The sequence below is a fragment of the Tetranychus urticae genome, chromosome 1 (genome assembly GCF_039701765.1).
Source record: "Tetranychus urticae isolate SD_2017Ah chromosome 1, NJAU_TeUrti_SD_1.0, whole genome shotgun sequence".
Classification (NCBI taxonomy): domain Eukaryota; kingdom Metazoa; phylum Arthropoda; class Arachnida; order Trombidiformes; family Tetranychidae; genus Tetranychus; species Tetranychus urticae.
In genome coordinates, this window is record NC_142958.1 from 13,351,399 (window position 1) to 13,372,419 (window position 21,021).

The following is a 21,021-nucleotide window of genomic DNA, read 5'->3' on the forward strand; positions in this document are numbered from 1 at the left end:
ATTAAGATTCTATCAATTTTTTCTTAAAGAGCATTCTGTTTTTCTGATTAATTGTCGAATCTTTTGTTTTAGGATTTCTATCATATCTTTTTATTCATTCATGTTTTACGTTGATCAACAAAATCGATTTGACCCTGATTTTTGGTCAGTAGAAATAAATTTTCAGAAAATAATAAGGAAGAAAGATAATTTATTTTCAATTTTGGAAGGCATTGGTGTCCCGTTGTCTAGGAGTTGTCACTCTATGCAAAACTTTAGAAGATTTGAAGATTGAGAAGAGAATAGGTGGTGAAGAAGGAAGGGTGGCGTAAGGAGGGAAGGAAAGAAAGAATAAGGAATGAAGAAGAGGAAGAAATGATGAGTGGGAAGAGGGATTTTGAGATTTGGAGGAAAATAGAGGATTCGAGACAGAGTAAAGGAGAAAGAGAAGATCAAAAGAAGTGGTAATTTGTTTTTTTTAATTTGTAAATCAATATTGTTGCTTTTTTACTTTAGTTTGTCTTGAATTTGGTTAGCCTCTTATATTTAGAGACAAGATCTGGAAGTTGATATGAAATGGCAACGTCTAATTTATCCAATGGGCAACCTTTGAAAAATGAACATGTTGCTGATAATTGTTTGAAATCAAGGAGATTATTGGATCGGAAGAAATCACGATACAATTCAGGATCTGGAAGATCATATCTAGATATATTCTGTGCTTGAGCAGCCAGTGCTCCACTAAAGACTCGGTATTGGTTAGGATTTTCTGTAATCTCGGAGGCGAACTTCTTGGCGGACGTTCCAAACATGAATAATCCTTTATTTCGGTAATAGGTAGACAGGTAACAGTCAATTATTTTGGCATGATTACGTACACGCACTGCATGACGGCGAACCTCAGCTATGTGAGATTCAACACGAGCTAATCCGGAAACTTGGTTTGATAAATCTTTTAGCCATTCTTGTTCTTGAAGATCAAGGAAAGGTTCATAAGTTTCCATTTGAGCTGAAAATGCGAGGAAGAAAGAAAAGTACAATTAGTTTTCATATTTATAGATGAAGAAATATTCTTAAGACTAAAGCAATTGGATCAAGATAAATCGGTCAAAAATTGAAAAATGTGAATAAGTAAAAAGTCAGAAAATGCAAATCAGACTGGTATAAATTCATTAAATTCATTGAAGTAACAATTTAAGCTTGCTGATGAAAAGAGGCTTCTATCCAAAGTCATCTTGTGAAATTTTGAGAAATGGCCAAGAAATTCCATAAGATAATATCAAGATTTAATTTATATATATGGTTGCAAAAGAAAGTCTAGAAAGCATTTCTCGATCAACAATAAATACTTGTCAACACCTTACTGTAGGGAACAATGGCGTTGAACAAGTTAATCTACAGTAAGTGTATTTTACACTTGTTCAGCGTTAGTAAGAGGCCAATAACAATAATAAACTAGCTTGTAGGCTGATTACTAATATTTTACTTCAACATCTGTAGCTTGAAATGTACCCTTGAGCTGTTCATAGTTCAGTGGTTCAATAATGCTTGCAATAGTTCATTTTGTTTATAAGATGTGCAATTGTTTATAAATCTTACTTGTTAATGCAAAGACTTGAGGAGGCTGGTTGTTGGTCATAAGAGGAGATAAGGCCCATAATAATTGTCCAATCAAAGTAACAATTTGTGAATGCGTTACTGAATCAGATTTGGAAATAATGAACCTAACATCACGACCTCTTAATTGTTCCAGGAGGGAGTGTAAATTATTGGTTAAATGTAGTTGGTTAACGTCAATCATTATGTAAATGACATCACTTCTATCAATAAACCATTGGTAAACTTCACCATCAATGCCTTTTCCCGGCTCCTTAGGCATTAAACTGTCATCAATGAAACCCGGACAGTCCACAATTGTCATCTAGATTAAGTCAAAAATAGAAATAGACGTAAAAAAAGAAAAAATGAATCATCCTAGTTAATTAAAAATAGAATTGGCAAGTTAATCATTCTGTTGAAAGTCGAGGGAAAGGAAAAATGGCATCTTTACCTTTTGTAAGACATCAAGAGGCATTTTAAAAGCTTGAAGATGATGTTCAACAAAGTGTTGACCGAATTGTTGGAGACCAGAAAAGGTAAAGTCAGCTGAAAGCTCAGTGGGACTTAGCTTTGTGAAAGTATCACCCTGGACCAATAAAGTGAAATGAGGATAACTCGTTGAAATTCCTAAAGAATAATTGAAAAAAAGAAATTAAGCAATTTACATAGAAATAAAAACAACGAGATTTCAAATGAGAAATGACGTTGAAGCAAGTCGGGTCAGGATTTTTGCAATGGAAAAATGATTTTGTGATTAATTGAATGGGTTTTAACTGTTACCTCGATCAGGTTAACATGGTAATGCATTCAGGTTTTAAGGGTACCCAAAATTTGGTTAAATTTGATGAATTCAATGAACCATTTGATATTAAAATAGGTTTATCCATTTTATTTTTAACTTATAATCTCGGTTGGCTGGCTTTAGCGGAAAATGCTATTTTTTATTCTTAGGTATAAGTTACTCTATTCAATAAACTGTTTATCTGACCATGATGATGGAGAAACGATTCGATGATATTCATGAGACTCATGTTAACTAAATTAAATAAATAACTATTATAGATAATTTGTTTCAATAAAAATAAACAATAAATTTAAAGAAAGAGTTATGCGAAAATGAATATCTCTAAGTTTAACAGAGTGCTATTTTACGATCAAACTCTTATTGAAAATAGCTTCAAACCAAGCAATTCTTGCATCATAATAATCGCGCTCTTTGTCTTGTAATTTTTTTCCTTGATTTAACTGTTTTAGTTTTACTTTAGTTTTAATTTTGTTTTAATTTTGTTTTAATTTTGTTTTAACCATTAATTTTAAAATTAAATTATAACCAAGTTAAAGTGTTCTCAAAATCTGACATCTCAGCGATTGACAAGAGAAGTGGACGCCAAATATTAATGACTATTTCTACAATTTGAATTGGACTCCGTTCCTACCTGTATTTAATTGCCAAGGAGTTGCCTGAAGACCAAGTAAATAGTTAACCAGTGAGGTTTTTCCGCTTCCTTTGGGACCTAAAATAAGAACCATTGGCCGAGCGAAAATCTCTGCGTCACTGGACAAATCAATAAAGAAAAGATCAAGAGAATAATTGACGTTATCATCAGGTTTCCTGGAGTGAATTTTGTCGAATCAAGATTGACGATTAAAGTGTAACTAGTTGCTAGTCTCAATATACACTCACGAATCAGTCAACTAGCGATAATCTGACCGTAAATTGTCCTTTCAACACTCTCACCTCAACACTGCTTGACTAGTTAGTATCCATATTTGGGAACTCAACACTATTACAATAGTAATTTTGAACGCTATTTTCAAGTTAGTATGAACTCAGCTCAACATACCTGATGATTCGAGTAGATATTTCACGATATTTATACATTGTCTCCAAAGGTTTAATCGATGTTGTATAAATTTTTTTCAGATCACGGAAAATTGATAAAATCAAGTTTTGTTCAGCAATTTCCTATTGAAAGTGGATCAGAAGTGACGGAGGAAAATTTAATAGCAACAAAGTTATATGAAAACAAGGTTGGATTTACTTACTTCTTTTGAGCCAATTTCACCGAGTCTGAGTATTTCGTCAACATGCGATTTTCCCGATGTTATGTCAGTCGAGTCTGATTCAGGTTCAGGCTCAGACTCCACCACAGGTTCAACAACAGGAGTTGGTTGGGCAGTTTGTGCTGGTGTCTCTTTTGGCTCACTTGTTGATTTGGCCTCGTTTTTGACTTGTTCTTCTTCTTTTTCCTTTTCTTTTTCTTCTACTATTTCATCATCTTTCTCTTCTTTACCTCGATGTCGTCTCCTCGATCGTCTATCATCTCCGTCTTCATCCTCGTAGTTTTCCCTTTCTCCGTCTTCGTCTTCCTCATCTTCATCAGCATAATGCTTTCGGGATTTTCCTTTTCTTTTTATCTTTTTCACATTTTCTTCTTCTTCGTCCTCATCATAAGCAACTCTTTGTTTTCGCTTCTTTTTTCGTCTTGATATGCTATCATCTTCTTCATCTTCATCCTCGTCATGTTTGGAACGTTTTCGATCCTTCTTCTTTTTCTTTAATACTTTTCTGGCTTCTCTTTCTTCTTCTTCTTCTTCGTCTTCTGCATCATCATCATTAACCGCATTTTCATTATCTTCCTTATTTTTGTCCTTTTCATCTGACTGCTTTGCTGGGGATTCAGTTTCCTCTACCTCATCTTCATTGCATATTCCGTCTCCATCATCATCTGGACAGATAGATTTTGTATCATCACTAGTGGCAGTTGCTTGTGAAGGAGTCTCTGGAATTTGAGCCGCTGGCTCTTGAACCTCTTCGACTTCGTCTTCATTGCAGATACCATCATTATCATCGTCTTCACAAGGCTTTTCATTCGTATTCACTATGATTTCAATATTTGATTATTATGTTACCATATATTTTGCTTTAAGAAATGTCTTCATTTTACCTTCATTTTGTTCGGCAGTTGTCGTTTTATGGTCCGTTTCTATTTTTTCTTCTGTGTTTACCTTAGATCCATCCACAGTTTGGTAGGTTCCAGTTTCTATGAGATAATCAGTAATAAACTCCAATCATTTTGCGTTTATTTTTGATTGCCTTCTTTTAAATCTATTTCTTTTGAATATACATTTTTGAACTTTTTTTATATTCAGGGGTTCAATGCTTTTCTCCATGATCATGATGCTGAAAATGAAATGATTGAAATCAGGTCATCTTAGGATAAGCATGCAATGGATTCAATTACTAAGAGTTGTCCAAATGATGTTGATAAGTTGAATTGTCTACTCATTCAATTTTCAGTCCAGTGTTAGTATGATGGTCATCACAATAGTTAGCTGTTACAATACAATGCTAAGTACATTGTTCATATATTTCTACTCCTATTCTGTGGATAGATGAAATAAAATTTAAGATGACATTGACCAAGGTTATGTTAGTAAGATAATCAAAGTAATTATTAACTAGAGCATAAATTACACAAACAGTTTCATGTTAAATATGTGACTTTTGAACCTTATTCTTATCATGAATAAACAAAATTTGCTACTTGAGCTAGAGATGAAAAAAATGAAGGATCACTAAGCGAACAGATGCCTAGGATTGATAATGCACTTGAAATCGCTTTCAATTTTTAAATATTTTATATTCATAAGTTTCTCTCCTTCTCTCTCCCTCTCTCTATCTTTAGAAAAATGAGAAAAATTATGAGAAAAAGAATAGACTTTACCGTGATCCCAGTATTTATTGAGAGCCTCTTCAATGTGCTTTCGACATTCAGTTTTCGTAGCATCGTCTTTTACCTCGACTTCGGAGCTGTTAACTTGGCCTAATGATGAAAATCAGGAGGAAAGTTGACTCAAAGTTGTTTTAAATATTGGCTTACACTTGAGTAAAACCACAAGCTTACCTGGTGTCGTCAATGAGGCTGCTACAATGAAAAGTAGACACAACACCGAAGGCCAAGTTCTCGGTGTAACCATAATCTCGTTTCACTATTGAATTCGAATGTAAATTGTTATCGTTAATTGTTGAACCGTTAGCCGTTGTTTACACAACACACTGTGTTAAAACTGATGAGACAGAAAGAAAGAAAAAAGATGAAAAAAATAAGGTAATGTCAAATTTAAAGTATAACAATGATTTGGTGATATTTTTTATTTGATAATACCGATGACGATTGTTGTGGGAATTATTAAAATTAACAATAACAATATATCAATAGTAAAAAAGGGTTAACTAAATTAACGAAGTTCGAGGTTCATTTGCAGGTTCCATCGGAAGCACACTTTCCTGGTTTCATTAAAGAGAGAGAGAGAAGAAGAAGAAGAACTAAGAGTGAGAAAAGGCAATTCAATAAGAATTGTCTTAAGGTTAACTTATCCTCAAGTTACCCTTGAGCCTTAAGCACAAACTCAGCTTAAGAAAGTACAGTCGCTAGTTAATAATGATAAAAAAAATTAGTAAACTGTTTCATCTTTTTTCAGTCTTGTTCAGTCATCTTCTCTCTACTCTTCTCTGTTCCCAAAATTTATTTTAAGCGTGCGCTCAGATTTACTCGAATTGTGCCTGAGAATGTAGATGAAGAAGGTTGAATATTTACGAAATGTAGGTCTTGGAGCAAAGTAATTGGTAAGGTTTGCCAGCAATTAGGTGTTGTTGTTGAATATAATATGTACGTTGATCAAGCAACCAACAGATTTAATTCCCCATTCAAAGGTTTTCTCCAATCTTCAGAGCCAAATTTATTTCCAAATCCTCTTTTAGTTTTTCCCTTTTCTTTTATTCTTCTTCCTTTTCATTATCATATTAATTAGTATAATCCTAATATCACCTATTCTCAGAGTCTATTGTTACTTTTCAACAAGTTATTCAAACCTTTGACATCAATCAACACGATATTCAAAAGTATTGTCTATTTTCAAGCTTTAGAGCCTAGGAAAAATGAGTAAATGACTGAGAATTGCTTTAAACTTTGAATATCAGATCCACCATAGTAAACATAATTACTTTCAAAACTTGTCGATGGTAATAAAGATTTGTTATTTAGTAGATTCAGTGACTCAAAAGTCACACTGATAGCCATGGATAATGCTATTATCGTGGAAAAATACCATGAAATTACCTAAATAACGTTTAATGACCATCACAACATGGGTTGGTTTGGTTTAGTTTGGTTCCACTATTTAATTAGTGCTTGCTAATTATCAAAATGACAATGAGAAAGATGATAAAACTTAATCAAAGCAATCGAAAACAAAAAATTCATCTTTCTTTACGTATCTTTCAATATTTCAAGTTATTGATAAGTTTACCTCTAGGTTAGCTTATAATGAATTTCAAGTGGTTTCAATTAGGTTTTGTTTTTTGGCTAATTACACTTTCTATTATCTTAATTTTTCAAGTGCGAAAACACTACGACAGTTCAAAAGATTGTTCATCTTTTAGCCATCTAATCAGGGTAACCGCCCACAGAATGGACAAACATATATTTAAATTACTTGACCATTTCGGTTCATTCTTTACTTATTCATTGGTTGGATTGTTTCACACCTGCAGTTGAGATTATTTCATTGGATAATAATTTCTACAGTTTGTACTCTGACTAAAGTTAACTCTATTGCAAATCAGTTTAACTCCGTTTCATTTCATTCAAGTTTAATTTCATTATATCTCAATATTAAATCTCTATTCATTTCAGTTTATATCGTTTAAATTGAATAACATCACCAAAATATGGAAGGTCGAGGACGTGGTAGAGCTGGACAAGCTGAGGCAGCAGGTGGTGATGCGCGTGGTCGTGGAGGAGCTTTCCGAGTTGCTGAGACTCTTCGTACGATTCCTCCCGAAGTTACAGATTCCACTGGAGGAAATGTAGGATTGTTAAAAATTGTGACCAACTATTTCAGGATAATTACACCCAAGGATCAATTGGTTCACTCATACCGTGTTGATTTTGATCCACAAGTTGAAAGTGTGAGAGTTCGAAGGGGCTTGATTTATGAGAATCGTGAAGTTTTCGACCGAGCTTATGTTTTTGATGGTGGCAATGAAATCAAATCGTTATGTAAGTTAAATAATGATCCTGTTACAGTGAGTGGTACACGAAAGACTGATGGCGCAAGTGTCACCATAACTATAAAGTATACATCAACTGTTTCTTGGGGACATCCAGAAATGTTGAGATTATACAATACTCAGATGAGACGTAATCTTGAGCATTTAGGCTTTGTCCAAGTTGGCCGAGACTATTACAATCCTAAATTGAAGAAGACCATGCAAGATCATCGCCTTGATATATGGCCTGGTATGTTAACTGCCATTGCTGAACATGATGGAGGCATTATGATGGTTTGTGATAATATCAATAAAATTATTCGCCACGATACTGCTCTCGATGTACTTGCTCAAGTATTCAGAGGTCCAGGAGACAAGAAAGAAAGGGCCCGTAAAGAGCTATCAGGCTCGATTGTAATGACAAGATATAATAACAAAACCTACCGAGTAGATGACATCATTTTTGATAAAAACCCTGAGACTTATACATTTGAAGGAAGAGAAGGTACGATTTCTTTGGCTACTTATTATGAAACGCAGCATAAAAAAACTATTAAAGACAAAAGACAACCTTTACTTTTGGTACAACCAACTGAAAGACAAATGCGAGGAGGAGAACAGAAAGAGATATTGTTGATCCCTGAGCTTTGCACCATGACTGGATTATCTAAAACGATGATTGACGATTTTCAATTCAAAAGAGCACTCGGAGATTTGACCAGACTTGATCCATTACAGAGAGCTCAAAATTTGACTGGTTTCATTCGACAAGTAAACGCTAATGAAACTGTTCAAACTGAGATGCGTGGTTGGGGCTTACAATTCGGTGAATCATTAGTGGAAGTCAATGGTCTTTTATTGCCAGGGGAAAAAATTCATACTTTTGGTGAAAGTGGTGAAAATAGTGGCACTCCTTATCAACAAAAAACTGGTAATTTTGAACGAGAAATACGTTCGAAAAAAATGTTGAGACCTGTCGCTATTAAGTTTCCTTGGGCTCTAATTGCTCAGAAAATCCATAAATCCCTTGTAGATGACTTTAGTGATTCCATGAGAAGAGTCTGTGGTCCTCTTGGCATAGAAATTACAGCACCCAAAATATTTCCGCTTGATGGAGATCGGGCATCAGATTATTCTGCAGCTTGCAATGCTGTTCCCGCTGATGCTAATTTAGTAATTATTATCGTTCCTAATAATAACGGAGATAGATATTCAGCCATCAAAAAGCACTTTTGCTGTGAAAAACCAATTCCTTCCCAAGTTATAACAACTCGTGTTTTATCAAACAAAAAAAATCTTATGTCAGTTGCCACTAAAATACTTATCCAAATGTCTACTAAACTTGGAGCTGAGCCTTGGGGAATTCATATTCCGGTAAGTTTCAACATGCCTTTTCTTTATGACACCTTGATTGCTGTGTCAATTAACTGAATTTTTATTTTTTATTCTCCATTTCATATATTTCAGCCTAAAGGATGTATGATTGTCGGTTATGATACTTATCATGACTCTGATCGAAGAGGCTATTCTGTCGGTGGATTTGTTAGTACTTCTAATGCCACAGCAACAAGTTGGTTCTCTCGTACTTCCTACCATCAAAACCGGGAAGAATTGTGTGCAAATTTCGCTGCCAATCTGAAAGGTGAGTTTTCATTGAAACAATTTTCAACTATTAGGAAATAATTCATTATGTATTCTGTTTTTTCTATGATAATTGATAGCTGGCATCAAGAATTGGATTGCCAAAAATAAAGGCTCATGGCCTGAAAAAATTATAATATATAGAGATGGCGTTTCAGAGGGACAAATTCCCTATGTTTATAATGTTGAGATGAAGCAAATGCAGAAAGTTCTGAGCGAAAGACCGGAATTGGCAAAAACTCATTTTTGCTTCATTATTGTTACAAAACGAGTAAATGCTCGATTCTTCCATAATTATGGTGAACGACAACTACAAAATCCACCTCCAGGAACTAAGATTGATTCGCTTATTACGAGAAAAGAACGATATGATTTTTACTTGATCAGCCAGTCGGTTCGCCAAGGAACTGTTAATCCAACAATGTACAATATCATTGCTGATAATTCTGGTTGGCGTGCAATCCATCATCAACAATTGGCCTACAAACTTTGTCACCTTTACTACAACTGGGCGGTAATTGAATTTTCACTACATTTTTCATCCAAATTTTATTATTCCAATGATCTAATGCATTTATTTTTATTCATTTTACATTTCATTTTTACAGGGAACCATCACTGTCCCAGCCCCATGTCAATATGCTCATAAATTGGCTCTTCTAACTGGAACTGCTCTACACAGGGAACATAGTACAGAACTATCAAACACCTTATTCTTCTTATAAACTTTCAACATTTTAAATTCAATCTTAAATTTACAACAACCCATCTTATTTTCATCTTACATGCACTATTAAAATTGATTTCAATCTAATTCTGGCTTTTTCATTCATTCAGCATATAAATTATAAATGTCTAATATTTGTAATAGTATTCAACTTTCAAGCCTATTAGTTTTTTATAATTACAATTACGCGTTATATTTCTTTGGCTGATTTTGATAAAATTAAATCTAGAATAAATATCGAAGACGGAAAATAGCCTTTATTTTGGTGCAATCAACTGAAAAACAATACGAGTAGGTTACCTAACTGAGAGCGATCTAGCTTTGCATTTAGAACGTGATTATTGTCTTTCTCGCAGTTGATTTTTCTTATAAACATATCTGAATTCAAGCTTAAATTTTCATTAATTTATTACCATTTCAGTATCATGATATAGACATCTTATAACCGTATTGAATTCACTTTTTAGATACCTTTCTGATAGTATTAAGGATCTGATATCTTACATCTGTAATAATAACGTTAATAATGTTTATTCAACTTTTTCCCAAATAATGTTTACTATTTTTAATTAAGCAGTACAATGTCCATGTCAATGTTGATATTCAATTTGATCAAATGATCAGATAGACTGGTTGGAGGTGATGATAATGACAAGTTAATGAATCTCGTTCTTGATAAGTTCCCAAAAATAGAGGCAAATTAACAAATGTAATTGAACCTCAAGATTTTATCAGCAATAGAAGGCAAAAATTTATTCTTTTTCTTGTTATTTTATGCAATTTTCAAGTAATCGGCAAGTTTGCCTTTAGGTTGAACATGTAACCAATTTCAAGTGTCTTTAATTAACTTTCTATTGTGCTCAATTACATTCGCAATTATCTCAATTGTTTGATTTGGTGAAAAACAATTCCATGGATATTTCATCGCTCTCTCATCTAATCATCATGTCCCATGTCCATGAAATCAATATAAATTTCGGTCATTTCAGTATTTCTGTTCATTAGACACATACACAACAGCTGAATGATTTACAACCTGTTCTTGTTTTATAATAGTCATTGATATTTTCATTTAATTTGTATTAAACCTTTTTAGTGAATAATATTTTCTTATAAATTGTTAACAATAAAGTGAAAATGGAAGGTCGTGGTCGAGGCAGAGCTGCACCAGGTGAAGAAGCAGCAACGCGTTCTCGTGCAGGTCTTTTTCGAGTTGCTGCGACTCTTCATACAATTCCTCCCGAAGTTCACACAACCACTGGAGATGGCCAAGGAAGCATGAGAATCGTGACCAACTATTTCAGGCTGATAGTACCCAAGGATCAAGTAGTTCATTCATACCGAGTTGATTTCGAGCCACAAGTGGAATATGTCAAGGTAAGAAGAGGTTTGATTTACGAGAATCGCGCTGTTTTCGACAGAGCCTATGTTTACGATGGTGGAAATGAAATTAAATCGTTATGCAAACTTAATACAACGCCTGTTACCGTGTCTGGAACACGACGAGATGGTTCCACTGTTAGTATAACCATAAAGTATACATCAACTGTTTCTTGGGGACATCCAGAAATGCTGAGATTATACAATACTCAGATGAGACGAAATCTGGAGCACATAGGCTTTTCTCAGGTTGGCCGAAACTATTACAATCCTAGAGCGAAGAAGATCATGCAAGATCATCGACTTGATATATGGCCTGGTATTTTAACTGCCATTGCTGAACATGATGGAGGAATCATGATGATGTGTGATAATATCAATAAAATTATTCGCCACGATACTGCTCGAGATATCCTCAATAGGATACGCACACATGAAAGAGAGCGATGGCAGGAAAAGGCTCGTGATGAATTAGCTACTAGTGTTGTAATGACAGTTTATAACAACAAGACTTATAAAATAGATGACATTGCGTTCGAACGCACCGCTGGTGACTTTACATTTGAGCGAGGAAACACCACGACCTCCTTAGCTGACTATTATAGAGGTCAATATAATTTAAGTATAAGAGACGGAACTCAGCCTTTACTTTTGGTACAACCAACTGAAAGACAAATGCGGGGAGGCGACAAGAAAGAAATTTTGTTGGTTCCAGAATTTTGTTTAATGACAGGATTAACAGATTTGATGGCAAGGGACAATCAATTTAAAAGAGCTCTCGGAGATTTGACTAGACTCGATCCAATACAGCGAGCTCAAAATTTAACTAGATTCATTCGACAAATAAATTCTAATGAAAGAGTCCAAGCTGAGATGGGTGGTTGGGGCTTACAATTTCGCGAGGATTTGGAAGAGATCAGAGCAAGGACTTTACCTCCTGAGACGATCCTTACTCATGAAGCTCAAGTACCGTATCAACAAACTACTGGAAGCTTCGAAAGGGAGATTCGAAGCAAACGAATGATACGTCCAGTTGCTCTTCAGCAATGGGTAACGATGGCACTTAAACGAGATAAAGAAATAGTTGAAGAATTTTTCAGATGTTTAAGGCAAGTTTCTGGACCATTGGGTGTTGATATTGGTCCGCCAACTGTTGTCGTCGTTCATGAAGACTCGATACCGCAATATGCTTCTGCTTGTGAACGAGTTGATCCAAAACATAACTTAGTTATCGCAATCGTCCCTAATAATAACCCACAAAGATACTCTACAATAAAAAGACACTTTTGCTGTGAAAAACCAATTCCTTCGCAAGTGATAACAACTCGTGTTATATCAAACAAAAAAAATCTTATGTCAGTTGCCACTAAAATACTCATCCAAATGTCTACTAAACTTGGAGCTGAGCCTTGGGGAATCGGAATTCCGGTAAGTTTAATTGTTTCTTCATTTATTAGAATATATTGTTTCTCTCATTTTTGAATTTAAAAGATATCAGGAGACAATTTATTGGCATTTAATTCATACAAATTATATTCGATAGTTTAATTTAACGATTTTGATTGACGTAAATGGTTTAGTTTTTTATTTTATAACAATTTTACTAAATTCTTACATTACAGCGCCCGGGATGGATGATAGTTGGCTATGATACTTATCATGACTCTCAACGAAAAGGTCATTCTGTCGGAGCATTTGTTTGCACTTCCAATTCTGCAGCAACAAGTTGGTTCTGCCGCACTTCCTATCATCAAAATCGTGATGAGTTGTCAGGAAATTTTGCTAACAATCTAAAAGGTAAGTTTACCTAAGACTTTTTTAAGCAACAATTATGAATGATCTGCGACATGAAAATTTAAAAACTCTGTTCACTTTGATAGCTGGCATCAAAAATTGGGTTATCAAAAATAATGGTACTTGGCCTGAACGAATTATAATATACAGAGATGGCGTTTCAGAAGGACAAATTCCCCATGTTTATAATGTTGAGATGAGAGAGATACAGAAACTTCTAGGAGAAAGGGCTGAGCTGGCCAAAACTTCATTCTCTTTTGTCATTGTTACAAAACGAGTAAATGCTCGTTTTTTCCACAAAGTTGGTGAACACCAACTACAAAATCCACCTCCAGGAACAAAAATAGATTCCGTTGTGACTAGAAAGGAAAGATACGATTTTTACTTGATCAGCCAGTCGGTTCGCCAAGGAACTGTTAATCCTACAATGTATAACATCATTGCTGATAACACTGGTTGGTCTCCAATAAATCATCAACAATTGGCCTACAAACTGTGTCACATTTATTACAACTGGGCGGTGAGTAAATTTTCACATTTTACATTCAAACTAGAATCTAATTTATTTTCATTCATTTTACAATTCATTTTTACAGGGAACTATCACTGTCCCAGCCCCATGTCAATATGCTCATAAATTGGCTTTCCTAACTGGAACTGCTCTGCACAGAGAGCATCGTCAGGAACTATCAAACACCTTATTTTTCTTATAATCACAAACTGTCTTTATTTGATTTTGATTATTAATACGCAATCTTATATTCCTCTTATCTGTATTCACTATGAAAATTGAATTTTTTCTTGTTCTTATTTTCTTTCCTCTAAAACTTATTATACTATTATATATTAAAAACTGATGTCCAAATATTCAGCCTGGGTTTATGTTTCTCAATTATACAGCTCGATATCCATGTTTATGTTTACATGTAATTGGAACTCGTTCTCAGTGAGAAAAGTTTTCAAATTGATTTCAAATCAAGTTTGCTAGTTGACATGCTCTTAATACAAAGATGCATGTAAGTATGTGAGTATGAAAAAATTTCAGGAAACCTAAACGTAAACAACACTTGACGTAGACTTGGTAATACAAGTTTAAATAACTCTCAATTACTTGCTGGGCAAGTCGGTTAACCATGATCATAAGGAAGTTATTATCTACTCTTATAAATAGTTTTACCTGTCTTAACAATCTCCATATTCCACTGTTTAGTCTTGTATCTTTTATTGCTGTGTTTACAACTATACTCAGTATATGCTAACAATAGTATTTTTAAAATTGATAATTTTCTTGAAATAAATTGGTCCAATTAGATAATGGTTGTTACTGTTACTGCTCCTGGTAAGGTGATCCTCTTTGGTGAACATGCAGTTTGCTTTGGAAAGGTAAGTTCTCTTATCATTTTTGCTTATTGTTTATCATTTTTTGCTGAAGTATGCGTTGATTTTGTTAACCAGGAAGCAATTGCCACAGCCATTGACCGGAAAACAACCGTAGAGATAAATTTTCAAACAGGGTCTGATTTTGTTAGTTTAAACTTGGTGGATCTAGTTTATTATATTAAATGGCCTTTACAGCAATTATCGCAAATTAAATTGGGTTTGTAATTCCTTAGTTTTACTATTTAAACAAAAACTCTGAAATTCAAATATATTTTATCAATGTTTAAAGTAAAATCAATACTCAACTTAATTAGATAGCTTGGTTGAAGATGATCATGGAGATAAAATTGGTGTTTATAATGACGAGATTGGTAAAATATTGGAAGAAATAGTTCTTACTGGCATAAATTGTGCCAATAATGGCGGTTTAAAGAGCGATACAACATCAAAGAATGATGTAATATTATCAGCAATCGAGAGCTCGAAATCTTTCTTATTCTTGTATCTTTCAATGACTTCCAGTTATCGGTAAGTTTACTTTGGGGTTCAAATGTCATATTGTTTTGGATTAATTGCATATTAATTGTGCTTATCAAATTTTTTATCTTGAAAAGACCAGAAAAACTTCCTGAAATTGATGTAACTCTGTCATCAAACATTCCGGTTGGAGCGGGACTTGGTTCATCATCTGCTTTCAGTGTTTCATTAGCTGGAGCACTCTTGAAATGTTTTCTTGGTACTAAACCAGACAACCAATTAATAAACAAGTGGGCTTTTCAAAGCGAGAAACAGTTTCACGGAAAACCATCAGGAATTGATAACAACATTGCAACTGCTGGTGGAACTCTGATTTTCAAAGATAACTCTATCCGTCAAGCTCACAACATGCGATTGAAAAAAATAATACTTGTTGATACCAAGGTGAAGAGAAATACGAAAACTTTGGTCAGCGGAACAATTGCCAGGCGAAAAATGGTAAGATTAAGAGTTAAATGGGCTTTGGTCAATAACCAATTCTAATTCTTTATATTTAAAATTCCTTTCTTGACCATGTTTACTATGAATAAAACTCTCTTTTCCTTTTAGTTGCCAGAAGTAATGAATAATGTTATGGATGCCATTGGAAATATTTCCACAAAAGCCTGGGAATACTTAAACGGAAATAACTCTTATGATTTAAAGGTGAGAATTCCAGCCAAAGGTTTGAATGGATGACAACAATTGACCATTATGACATCTTATGACATCTTTCATTATTAACTTAGCATGTTTGAAAAGATGAATTTACAACAATTACTTATGCATCCTGCGTATTCTCTTCGTTCAATATGATTATTTCATTTTAGACGATGGTGGAAATGAACCAATATTTATTGAACTGTATTGGTGCAGGCCACACAGCCATCGATGATGCTCTTGCTACTGCAAGGAAATATGGTTTCCAAGGGAAATTAACTGGGGCCGGAGGTGGTGGCTGTGTACTTATTTTCATTGAAGGTAACCGCAAATTATAATTAGACTTTGGATTTACAAATAGAACTTTTTAATTTCAATTTATTAGACGCTCCTGAGGAATTGGTGGAAAATGTTCTCATTGATCTCAATCATGGAGGTTTCCAAGCCCAGGAAGTACAAATTAACTGTCCAGGGATATCATTCCAATGAATCTTCGCCTTCAGTTACTTCTTTCAATGATAAAACATGAAGTTGAGAGTTAGCAGTAGATTTAATCAGGTGATCGATCTCTCTGAAGTGTCCTGGATCAACATGGATAACCTAAAAATAATAAACAAGATGAAAATGTGTTTAGAATGACCAACTAATTTGATTAATTATTTATATACAATGGCTTTTCAATTCGGTTTGAAAACCCCGTTTGTCTAAATGTTTTGAGAGCTTGACTAAACAATATGAGAACTGGTCAAACATTTTGAGAAGCCGACAAAACATTTTGGGAAGTCCCCGAGAAATGCTGTATCTTTTTGATAACTCTTGGTTACTTTTCAACTGGAAAAGACCATTTATTCAAAAGCAATGAATCTTAAAGTATCTATTTACCATTTCCAATTGGCCGTCTTCATGCACTATGTCATGTTCAATTTCTTTAGATAATGTCCTCAGTCTTTGCTGATGCTTTTTGGAACATAGAACTCTCAACTTCATTTGAGCTCTCTCAATCGGTAATACTTTTTGCAATTCTTTCATTGCCACCAAAGCTTGCGATTTGTTACTCTTATTTGGTTTGACAGAGAAATGAATCTGCTTTAGGCTTTTTTCAATCATGGTAACAGGATAAGGTCGTTTGCTATCCGGGTTAACACATTTATCCGAGATAATTGTGGCAATATCTTTGAATGCCGCATCGAGTTGAGCCGACCGTTCTTTTTCGCTAATCTGTAGTTCCCCTTTATCCAAAATCTGTAATAAAAAATGATTAATACATAAGACAATTGATAAGCAAGTGAGCAACCGGTTAACAGTTACATTCAAATTACATTAATTCACATTACTCGATGGTCAAACTGTAATTTGACCAACGAGTAATGGATGACTCTAGTGATTTGTAAAGTCATTGTTAGAGGGTTTACAAATTGTTTAATGATGATAAAAAAGATCAAATACCTGTATGCAAACCTTATCATGATCATCAGTTCCAAATGCTTTTATCAGATCCTCTTTCTTGGCAACTTGACCCTTGGAGACGTTGGTGAAAACAGTGCGACTTTGCAGAACTTCATCCAAATCTTTCTCTCTGAAAAGTAGAAAAAATTAGGTAAAAGCTATCACATTTTTTGCACTATTTACTCACACTTTACTTCGATAGGAAACAACTTTATTCTTGTAGCAAGCGATTTCAAACCGGATTCCACATTTTTTCATGCGAACAATTGCCACATTAGTTAAACGAATTTGATTGGTTGGTGTAAATATGTTGGACATTATTAATTCTGACAGAAAAGTAAGGCAATTTAAACAATGCAATGAACATAAGAGAAATGATGCAAGTGTAAACAAAATGTAAACACATAGACTTTTATAGGGAATGTTTCTTATTTTTCCTTTCCTTTTCCTCTTTGCCCGCTAAACATGATTTTTAAATCTTATTCCAATCTTATTCCAATTCTATTTCAAAATTTAGATATTTATCGCAGTTTTACCTTTAGTCATGTTTTATTCGCATTTTCTAGCCTTAATTAGCATATTATCGCCTTGTTGACTGGGCGCACAAACGCCCAAAGTTATTTTCATTCTCTCTCGTGCTCTCCCGATTTACTGTTATCTCCATCCCACTTGAGGATTGCATATATTTCGCGATGTTTGGGCTACTTGCGGTATTTGTTCTCACGATTTTGTCCAATCAACATTGTTTTGCGAAATTGTATCAACTTCATATCTCTTTATTTCTTTTATTTTCTTGCTTTGTTTATTTACAGTTTGTACTTTTTTGATCTTTCTATTTACTTTTTTTCGTCTTTTGTTTTTCATGGATATAGGACGAGCTCGTGGACGGGCTGCCGGCCGAGGAAGAGGAGCCCTGACTGAAACTGAAGCCGGATTCTTTGCGAGGGATCCCAGTGCAGCTATTGCTGAAAATGAGCCGGCCCAGCGAGGTCGTGGAGGATTTGTACGAGGCGAAGTACTTTGTACGATCCCACCGGGTGTTACGGTGACAACAGGTGACAACCAAGGAAACTTGAAGATCATTACGAATTACTTCAAATTAGTGGTACCCAAGGAACAAGTGGTTCACTCATACCGTGTCGATTTTGATCCACAAGTTGAAAGTGTGAGAGTTCGAAGAGGCTTGATTTATGAGAATCGTGCTGTTTTCGACCGAGCGTATGTTTTTGATGGTGGAAATGAAATAAAGTCGATGTGTAAGCTGGATTCAACGCCTGTCACTATAACTGGAACCCGACGTGATGGTGCAAGTGTCACGATGACAATAAAGTATACATCAACTGTTTCTTGGGGACATCCAGAAATGTTGAGATTATACAACACTCAGATGAGACGCAATCTTGAATATTTGGGATTTGTGCAAGTTGGCCGTGATTATTATACTCCTGAATTTAAAAAGATCATGAAAGAACACAGAATTGAAATTTGGCCTGGTGTTTTGACTGCGATTGCCGAGCATGATGGTGGCATTTTGATGGTGAACGACATGATAAACAAAATCGTTCGTCAGGAAAAGGCTCTCGATGTTCTCAAAAGAATCAAAGAAAGGAATCGATTGCAAGAGATCGCAAACATTGAATTGTCCGGGTCCATCGTAATGACGCAGTATAACAACAAAACATACAGGGTCGAGGAAGTCATGTTTGATAAGAATCCTATAAATTATACTTTTGACCGCCGTGGAACATCGGTTAGTCTGCGTGATTATTACATCGAGCATTATGACCTGGCTTGTACTGACGAGCGACAACCACTGCTTTTGGCTCAACCAACAGAAAAACAAGTTAGAGGTGGAGAAAAAAAAGATATTCTCCTGATTCCGGAATTCTGCGTCATGACGGGCTTGACCAAGCAAATGGCTGAGGACTTCAATTTCAAAAGAGCTCTCGGAGATTTGACCAGACTTGACCCACTTGCTCGTGCACAGGCTTTGACACAATTCATCAGAAAACTCAACTCAAATGACCGAGTAAAGGAGGAAATGCGTGCTTGGGGATTACATTTTAGTGAAAGCTTGGTTGAATTAAATGCTCGATCATTGCCTCCTGAGAAAATAATCATTTCGGGTGATTCTGGTGAATCCGTTCAATATCAGCAAAGAACTGGAAGTTTTGAAAGAGAAATGCGAAGTAAACGGATGAAAACACCTGTTCGTCTGGAACAGTGGGCTGTACTTTGCTTGCGAAACCATAAAGCAATGGTTGATGAATTTGTTGAGACTCTTAAGAGGATTTGTGGACCCTTAGGTGTGGACATGGGTCAGCCTAAACTGATGCCTGTTGAAAATGATAGACCTGCTGGCTACATGGAGGTTTGTAGGAAAATTCCAGCAGGTGCTAAAATGGTCGTCATCCTTGTACCTAATACCAACGCCGACCGATATTCTGCCATAAAACGCTACTTTTGCGTTGATGCACCATGCCCCTCCCAAGTACTTACCACCCGAGTGCTGGGAAATAAAAAAAATCTAATGTCGGTTGCCACAAAAGTTCTCATCCAAATGTCAACAAAGATGGGAGCCGAACCTTGGGGTATCTCAATTCCGGTAAGAATGCCTTGTTGCTTTTTTGATAATGTTTTTTGAGTTATATTTAATAACTAACCAATTTATTTATTTCAGCCGCGTAATTGTATGATTGTTGGGTACGATACGTACCACGATACACAAAAGAAAGGCTTTTCTGTTGGTGGTTTTGTTTGCACCTCAAATCCAGGAGCAACTAGTTGGTTTTCTCGCACTTCTTATCATCAAACTCGTGAAGAGCTTTGTGGAAATTTTGCCAATAATTTCAGGGGTAAGTTTTTCATCCTCATCCTAATCCTCATCAACCTCAATTAATATGAAATTTCTTTGTAGCCGGCCTCAAGAACTGGTCAGAAAAAAACAATTCATGGCCTGAGCGGATAGTTATTTATCGTGATGGTGTCTCTGAAGGACAAATCCCGTTCGTCTACAATGTCGAGATGAAACAAATGCAAGATGTGCTCAAGGAAAAAGAAGGACTGGATAAAATTGCATTTGTTTATATCATCGTTACCAAGCGAGTAAATGCACGATTTTTCTTGCGAGTTGGTGAGAGGGAACTACAAAATCCACCCCCAGGAACATCCATTGATTCAGTTGTTACTCGCAAACAGCGTTATGATTTTTATTTGATCAGCCAATCTGTTCGCCAGGGAACTGTTAATCCAACCATGTACAACATCATTGCTGACAATACCAATTGGCGTCCCATTCATCATCAACAATTGGCCTACAAACTTTGCCACATGTACTACAATTGGGCGGTAATTATATTTTACTTTGATTTAATTTTCCTACAATCTTTGCTATTCTAGAAGATCTAATGCATTTATCTTTACTTCATTTATTTATTTCTTTTTACAGGGAACCATCACTGTCCCAGCCCCATGCCAATACGCTCATAAATTGGCTTTTCTAACTGGAACTGCCCTGCACAGAGAACATGATACTAAACTTTCTCACACTTTGTTTTTCTTATAATCAATGCAACCTTTCATTTTTCATTCAATTCTTATGTTTTAATTCATTACTCTTTTTTTTGCATTGTTAAAGCTATAAAAAGCTCCAAAAAACTTGAAAATTACTATCAAATCTTTATATCAAAATCAATTACTAATTTCTTGATATTTCTTGAACAATAAATATTTTTCTTACATTTGTTAATCACCTTTTCAGATTTTATTTCAAGAAATTTGCTGTTTGCAAAAGTTCAAATCGAGCGCGTTTGCATGAAGGACTGCCTTCAAATGCTTGCTTTAA

The 21,021-nt window shown here is 35.0% G+C and overlaps 6 protein-coding genes across 9 annotated transcripts; 4 read left to right on the forward strand and 2 right to left on the reverse strand.

The window, feature by feature from the left end:
• Positions 1-170: 170 nt before the first annotated feature.
• On the reverse strand, positions 171-5,627 carry LOC107361080 (sarcalumenin). Its single transcript, XM_015927818.3, has 9 exons — positions 5,487-5,627; positions 5,307-5,405; positions 4,527-4,622; positions 3,625-4,460; positions 3,423-3,544; positions 3,015-3,133; positions 2,030-2,205; positions 1,579-1,900; positions 171-988 (listed from the first exon to the last, which is right to left on the reverse strand). The coding sequence occupies exons 1-9, from the start codon at positions 5,557-5,559 to the stop codon at positions 492-494; spliced, it is 2,340 nt and encodes a 779-aa protein (XP_015783304.2). The 5' UTR covers positions 5,560-5,627; the 3' UTR covers positions 171-491.
• Positions 3,133-10,088, forward strand: LOC107361079 (piwi-like protein 1). Of its 4 annotated transcripts, none has more exons than XM_025160650.2 (6): positions 3,133-3,396; positions 3,503-3,609; positions 7,278-9,007; positions 9,101-9,275; positions 9,355-9,788; positions 9,883-10,088. In XM_025160650.2, the coding sequence occupies exons 3-6, from the start codon at positions 7,313-7,315 to the stop codon at positions 9,997-9,999; spliced, it is 2,421 nt and encodes an 806-aa protein (XP_025016418.1). In that variant the 5' UTR covers positions 3,133-3,396; positions 3,503-3,609; positions 7,278-7,312; the 3' UTR covers positions 10,000-10,088. The 4 variants fall into 4 exon arrangements, with proteins under 4 accessions (XP_025016418.1, XP_089122376.1, XP_089122375.1 ...); XM_089266250.1 differs by having other exon boundaries at positions 3,133-3,334; XM_089266249.1 differs by lacking the exons at positions 3,133-3,396; positions 3,503-3,609 and adding an exon at positions 5,551-5,690.
• Positions 10,089-10,509: 421 nt separating this feature from the next.
• LOC107361156 (piwi-like protein 1) lies at positions 10,510-14,046 on the forward strand. The gene is made up of 4 exons (XM_015927901.3): positions 10,510-12,809; positions 13,004-13,178; positions 13,262-13,695; positions 13,772-14,046. Exons 1-4 carry the CDS (start codon positions 11,139-11,141, stop codon positions 13,886-13,888), a joined length of 2,397 nt encoding a protein of 798 aa, XP_015783387.2. The 5' UTR covers positions 10,510-11,138; the 3' UTR covers positions 13,889-14,046.
• Positions 14,047-14,378: 332 nt separating this feature from the next.
• Mvk (Mevalonate kinase) lies at positions 14,379-16,374 on the forward strand. The gene is made up of 7 exons (XM_015927902.3): positions 14,379-14,558; positions 14,631-14,772; positions 14,870-15,083; positions 15,170-15,530; positions 15,642-15,737; positions 15,902-16,052; positions 16,117-16,374. The coding sequence occupies exons 1-7, from the start codon at positions 14,490-14,492 to the stop codon at positions 16,218-16,220; spliced, it is 1,137 nt and encodes a 378-aa protein (XP_015783388.2). The 5' UTR covers positions 14,379-14,489; the 3' UTR covers positions 16,221-16,374.
• Sbds (SBDS ribosome maturation factor) lies at positions 16,082-17,552 on the reverse strand. Its single transcript, XM_015927904.3, has 4 exons — positions 17,365-17,552; positions 17,178-17,307; positions 16,614-16,973; positions 16,082-16,331 (listed from the first exon to the last, which is right to left on the reverse strand). The coding sequence occupies exons 1-4, from the start codon at positions 17,493-17,495 to the stop codon at positions 16,209-16,211; spliced, it is 744 nt and encodes a 247-aa protein (XP_015783390.1). The 5' UTR covers positions 17,496-17,552; the 3' UTR covers positions 16,082-16,208.
• A 345-nt stretch (positions 17,553-17,897) lies between these two features.
• Positions 17,898-20,925, forward strand: LOC107361155 (piwi-like protein 1). Its single transcript, XM_015927900.3, has 4 exons — positions 17,898-19,782; positions 19,858-20,032; positions 20,095-20,525; positions 20,626-20,925. Exons 1-4 carry the CDS (start codon positions 18,040-18,042, stop codon positions 20,740-20,742), a joined length of 2,466 nt encoding a protein of 821 aa, XP_015783386.1. The 5' UTR covers positions 17,898-18,039; the 3' UTR covers positions 20,743-20,925.
• Positions 20,926-21,021: the final 96 nt, after the last annotated feature.

What these genes read in the sequence shown, in the direction of transcription:
- Mvk (XM_015927902.3), top strand. Translation starts at nt 14,490, where the DNA reads ATGGTTGTTACTGTTACTGCTCCTGGTAAGGTGATCCTCTTTGGTGAA. An exon ending in TCAATGACTTCCAGTTATCG is followed by an intron (nt 15,084 to 15,169) that starts GTAAGTTTACTT and finishes TATCTTGAAAAG; the next exon opens with ACCAGAAAAACTTCCTGAAA. An exon ending in TGTACTTATTTTCATTGAAG is followed by an intron (nt 16,053 to 16,116) that starts GTAACCGCAAAT and finishes TCAATTTATTAG; the next exon opens with ACGCTCCTGAGGAATTGGTG.
- LOC107361079 (XM_025160650.2), top strand. Translation starts at nt 7,313, where the DNA reads ATGGAAGGTCGAGGACGTGGTAGAGCTGGACAAGCTGAGGCAGCAGGT. An exon ending in CTTGGGGAATTCATATTCCG is followed by an intron (nt 9,008 to 9,100) that starts GTAAGTTTCAAC and finishes CATATATTTCAG; the next exon opens with CCTAAAGGATGTATGATTGT. An exon ending in ACCTTTACTACAACTGGGCG is followed by an intron (nt 9,789 to 9,882) that starts GTAATTGAATTT and finishes TCATTTTTACAG; the next exon opens with GGAACCATCACTGTCCCAGC.
- LOC107361155 (XM_015927900.3), top strand. Translation starts at nt 18,040, where the DNA reads ATGGATATAGGACGAGCTCGTGGACGGGCTGCCGGCCGAGGAAGAGGA. An exon ending in CTTGGGGTATCTCAATTCCG is followed by an intron (nt 19,783 to 19,857) that starts GTAAGAATGCCT and finishes TATTTATTTCAG; the next exon opens with CCGCGTAATTGTATGATTGT. An exon ending in TTTTGCCAATAATTTCAGGG is followed by an intron (nt 20,033 to 20,094) that starts GTAAGTTTTTCA and finishes ATTTCTTTGTAG; the next exon opens with CCGGCCTCAAGAACTGGTCA.
- LOC107361156 (XM_015927901.3), top strand. Translation starts at nt 11,139, where the DNA reads ATGGAAGGTCGTGGTCGAGGCAGAGCTGCACCAGGTGAAGAAGCAGCA. An exon ending in CTTGGGGAATCGGAATTCCG is followed by an intron (nt 12,810 to 13,003) that starts GTAAGTTTAATT and finishes CTTACATTACAG; the next exon opens with CGCCCGGGATGGATGATAGT. An exon ending in ACATTTATTACAACTGGGCG is followed by an intron (nt 13,696 to 13,771) that starts GTGAGTAAATTT and finishes TCATTTTTACAG; the next exon opens with GGAACTATCACTGTCCCAGC.
- Sbds (XM_015927904.3), bottom strand. Translation starts at nt 17,495, where the DNA reads ATGTCCAACATATTTACACCAACCAATCAAATTCGTTTAACTAATGTG. An exon ending in GTTTCCTATCGAAGTAAAGT is followed by an intron (nt 17,308 to 17,364) that starts GTGAGTAAATAG and finishes TCTACTTTTCAG; the next exon opens with AGAGAAAGATTTGGATGAAG. An exon ending in ATGATAAGGTTTGCATACAG is followed by an intron (nt 16,974 to 17,177) that starts GTATTTGATCTT and finishes TTTTTATTACAG; the next exon opens with ATTTTGGATAAAGGGGAACT.
- LOC107361080 (XM_015927818.3), bottom strand. Translation starts at nt 5,559, where the DNA reads ATGGTTACACCGAGAACTTGGCCTTCGGTGTTGTGTCTACTTTTCATT. An exon ending in GTGAAATTGGCTCAAAAGAA is followed by an intron (nt 3,545 to 3,624) that starts GTAAGTAAATCC and finishes CACTTTCAATAG; the next exon opens with GAAATTGCTGAACAAAACTT. An exon ending in CTCTTGATGTCTTACAAAAG is followed by an intron (nt 1,901 to 2,029) that starts GTAAAGATGCCA and finishes GACTTAATCTAG; the next exon opens with ATGACAATTGTGGACTGTCC.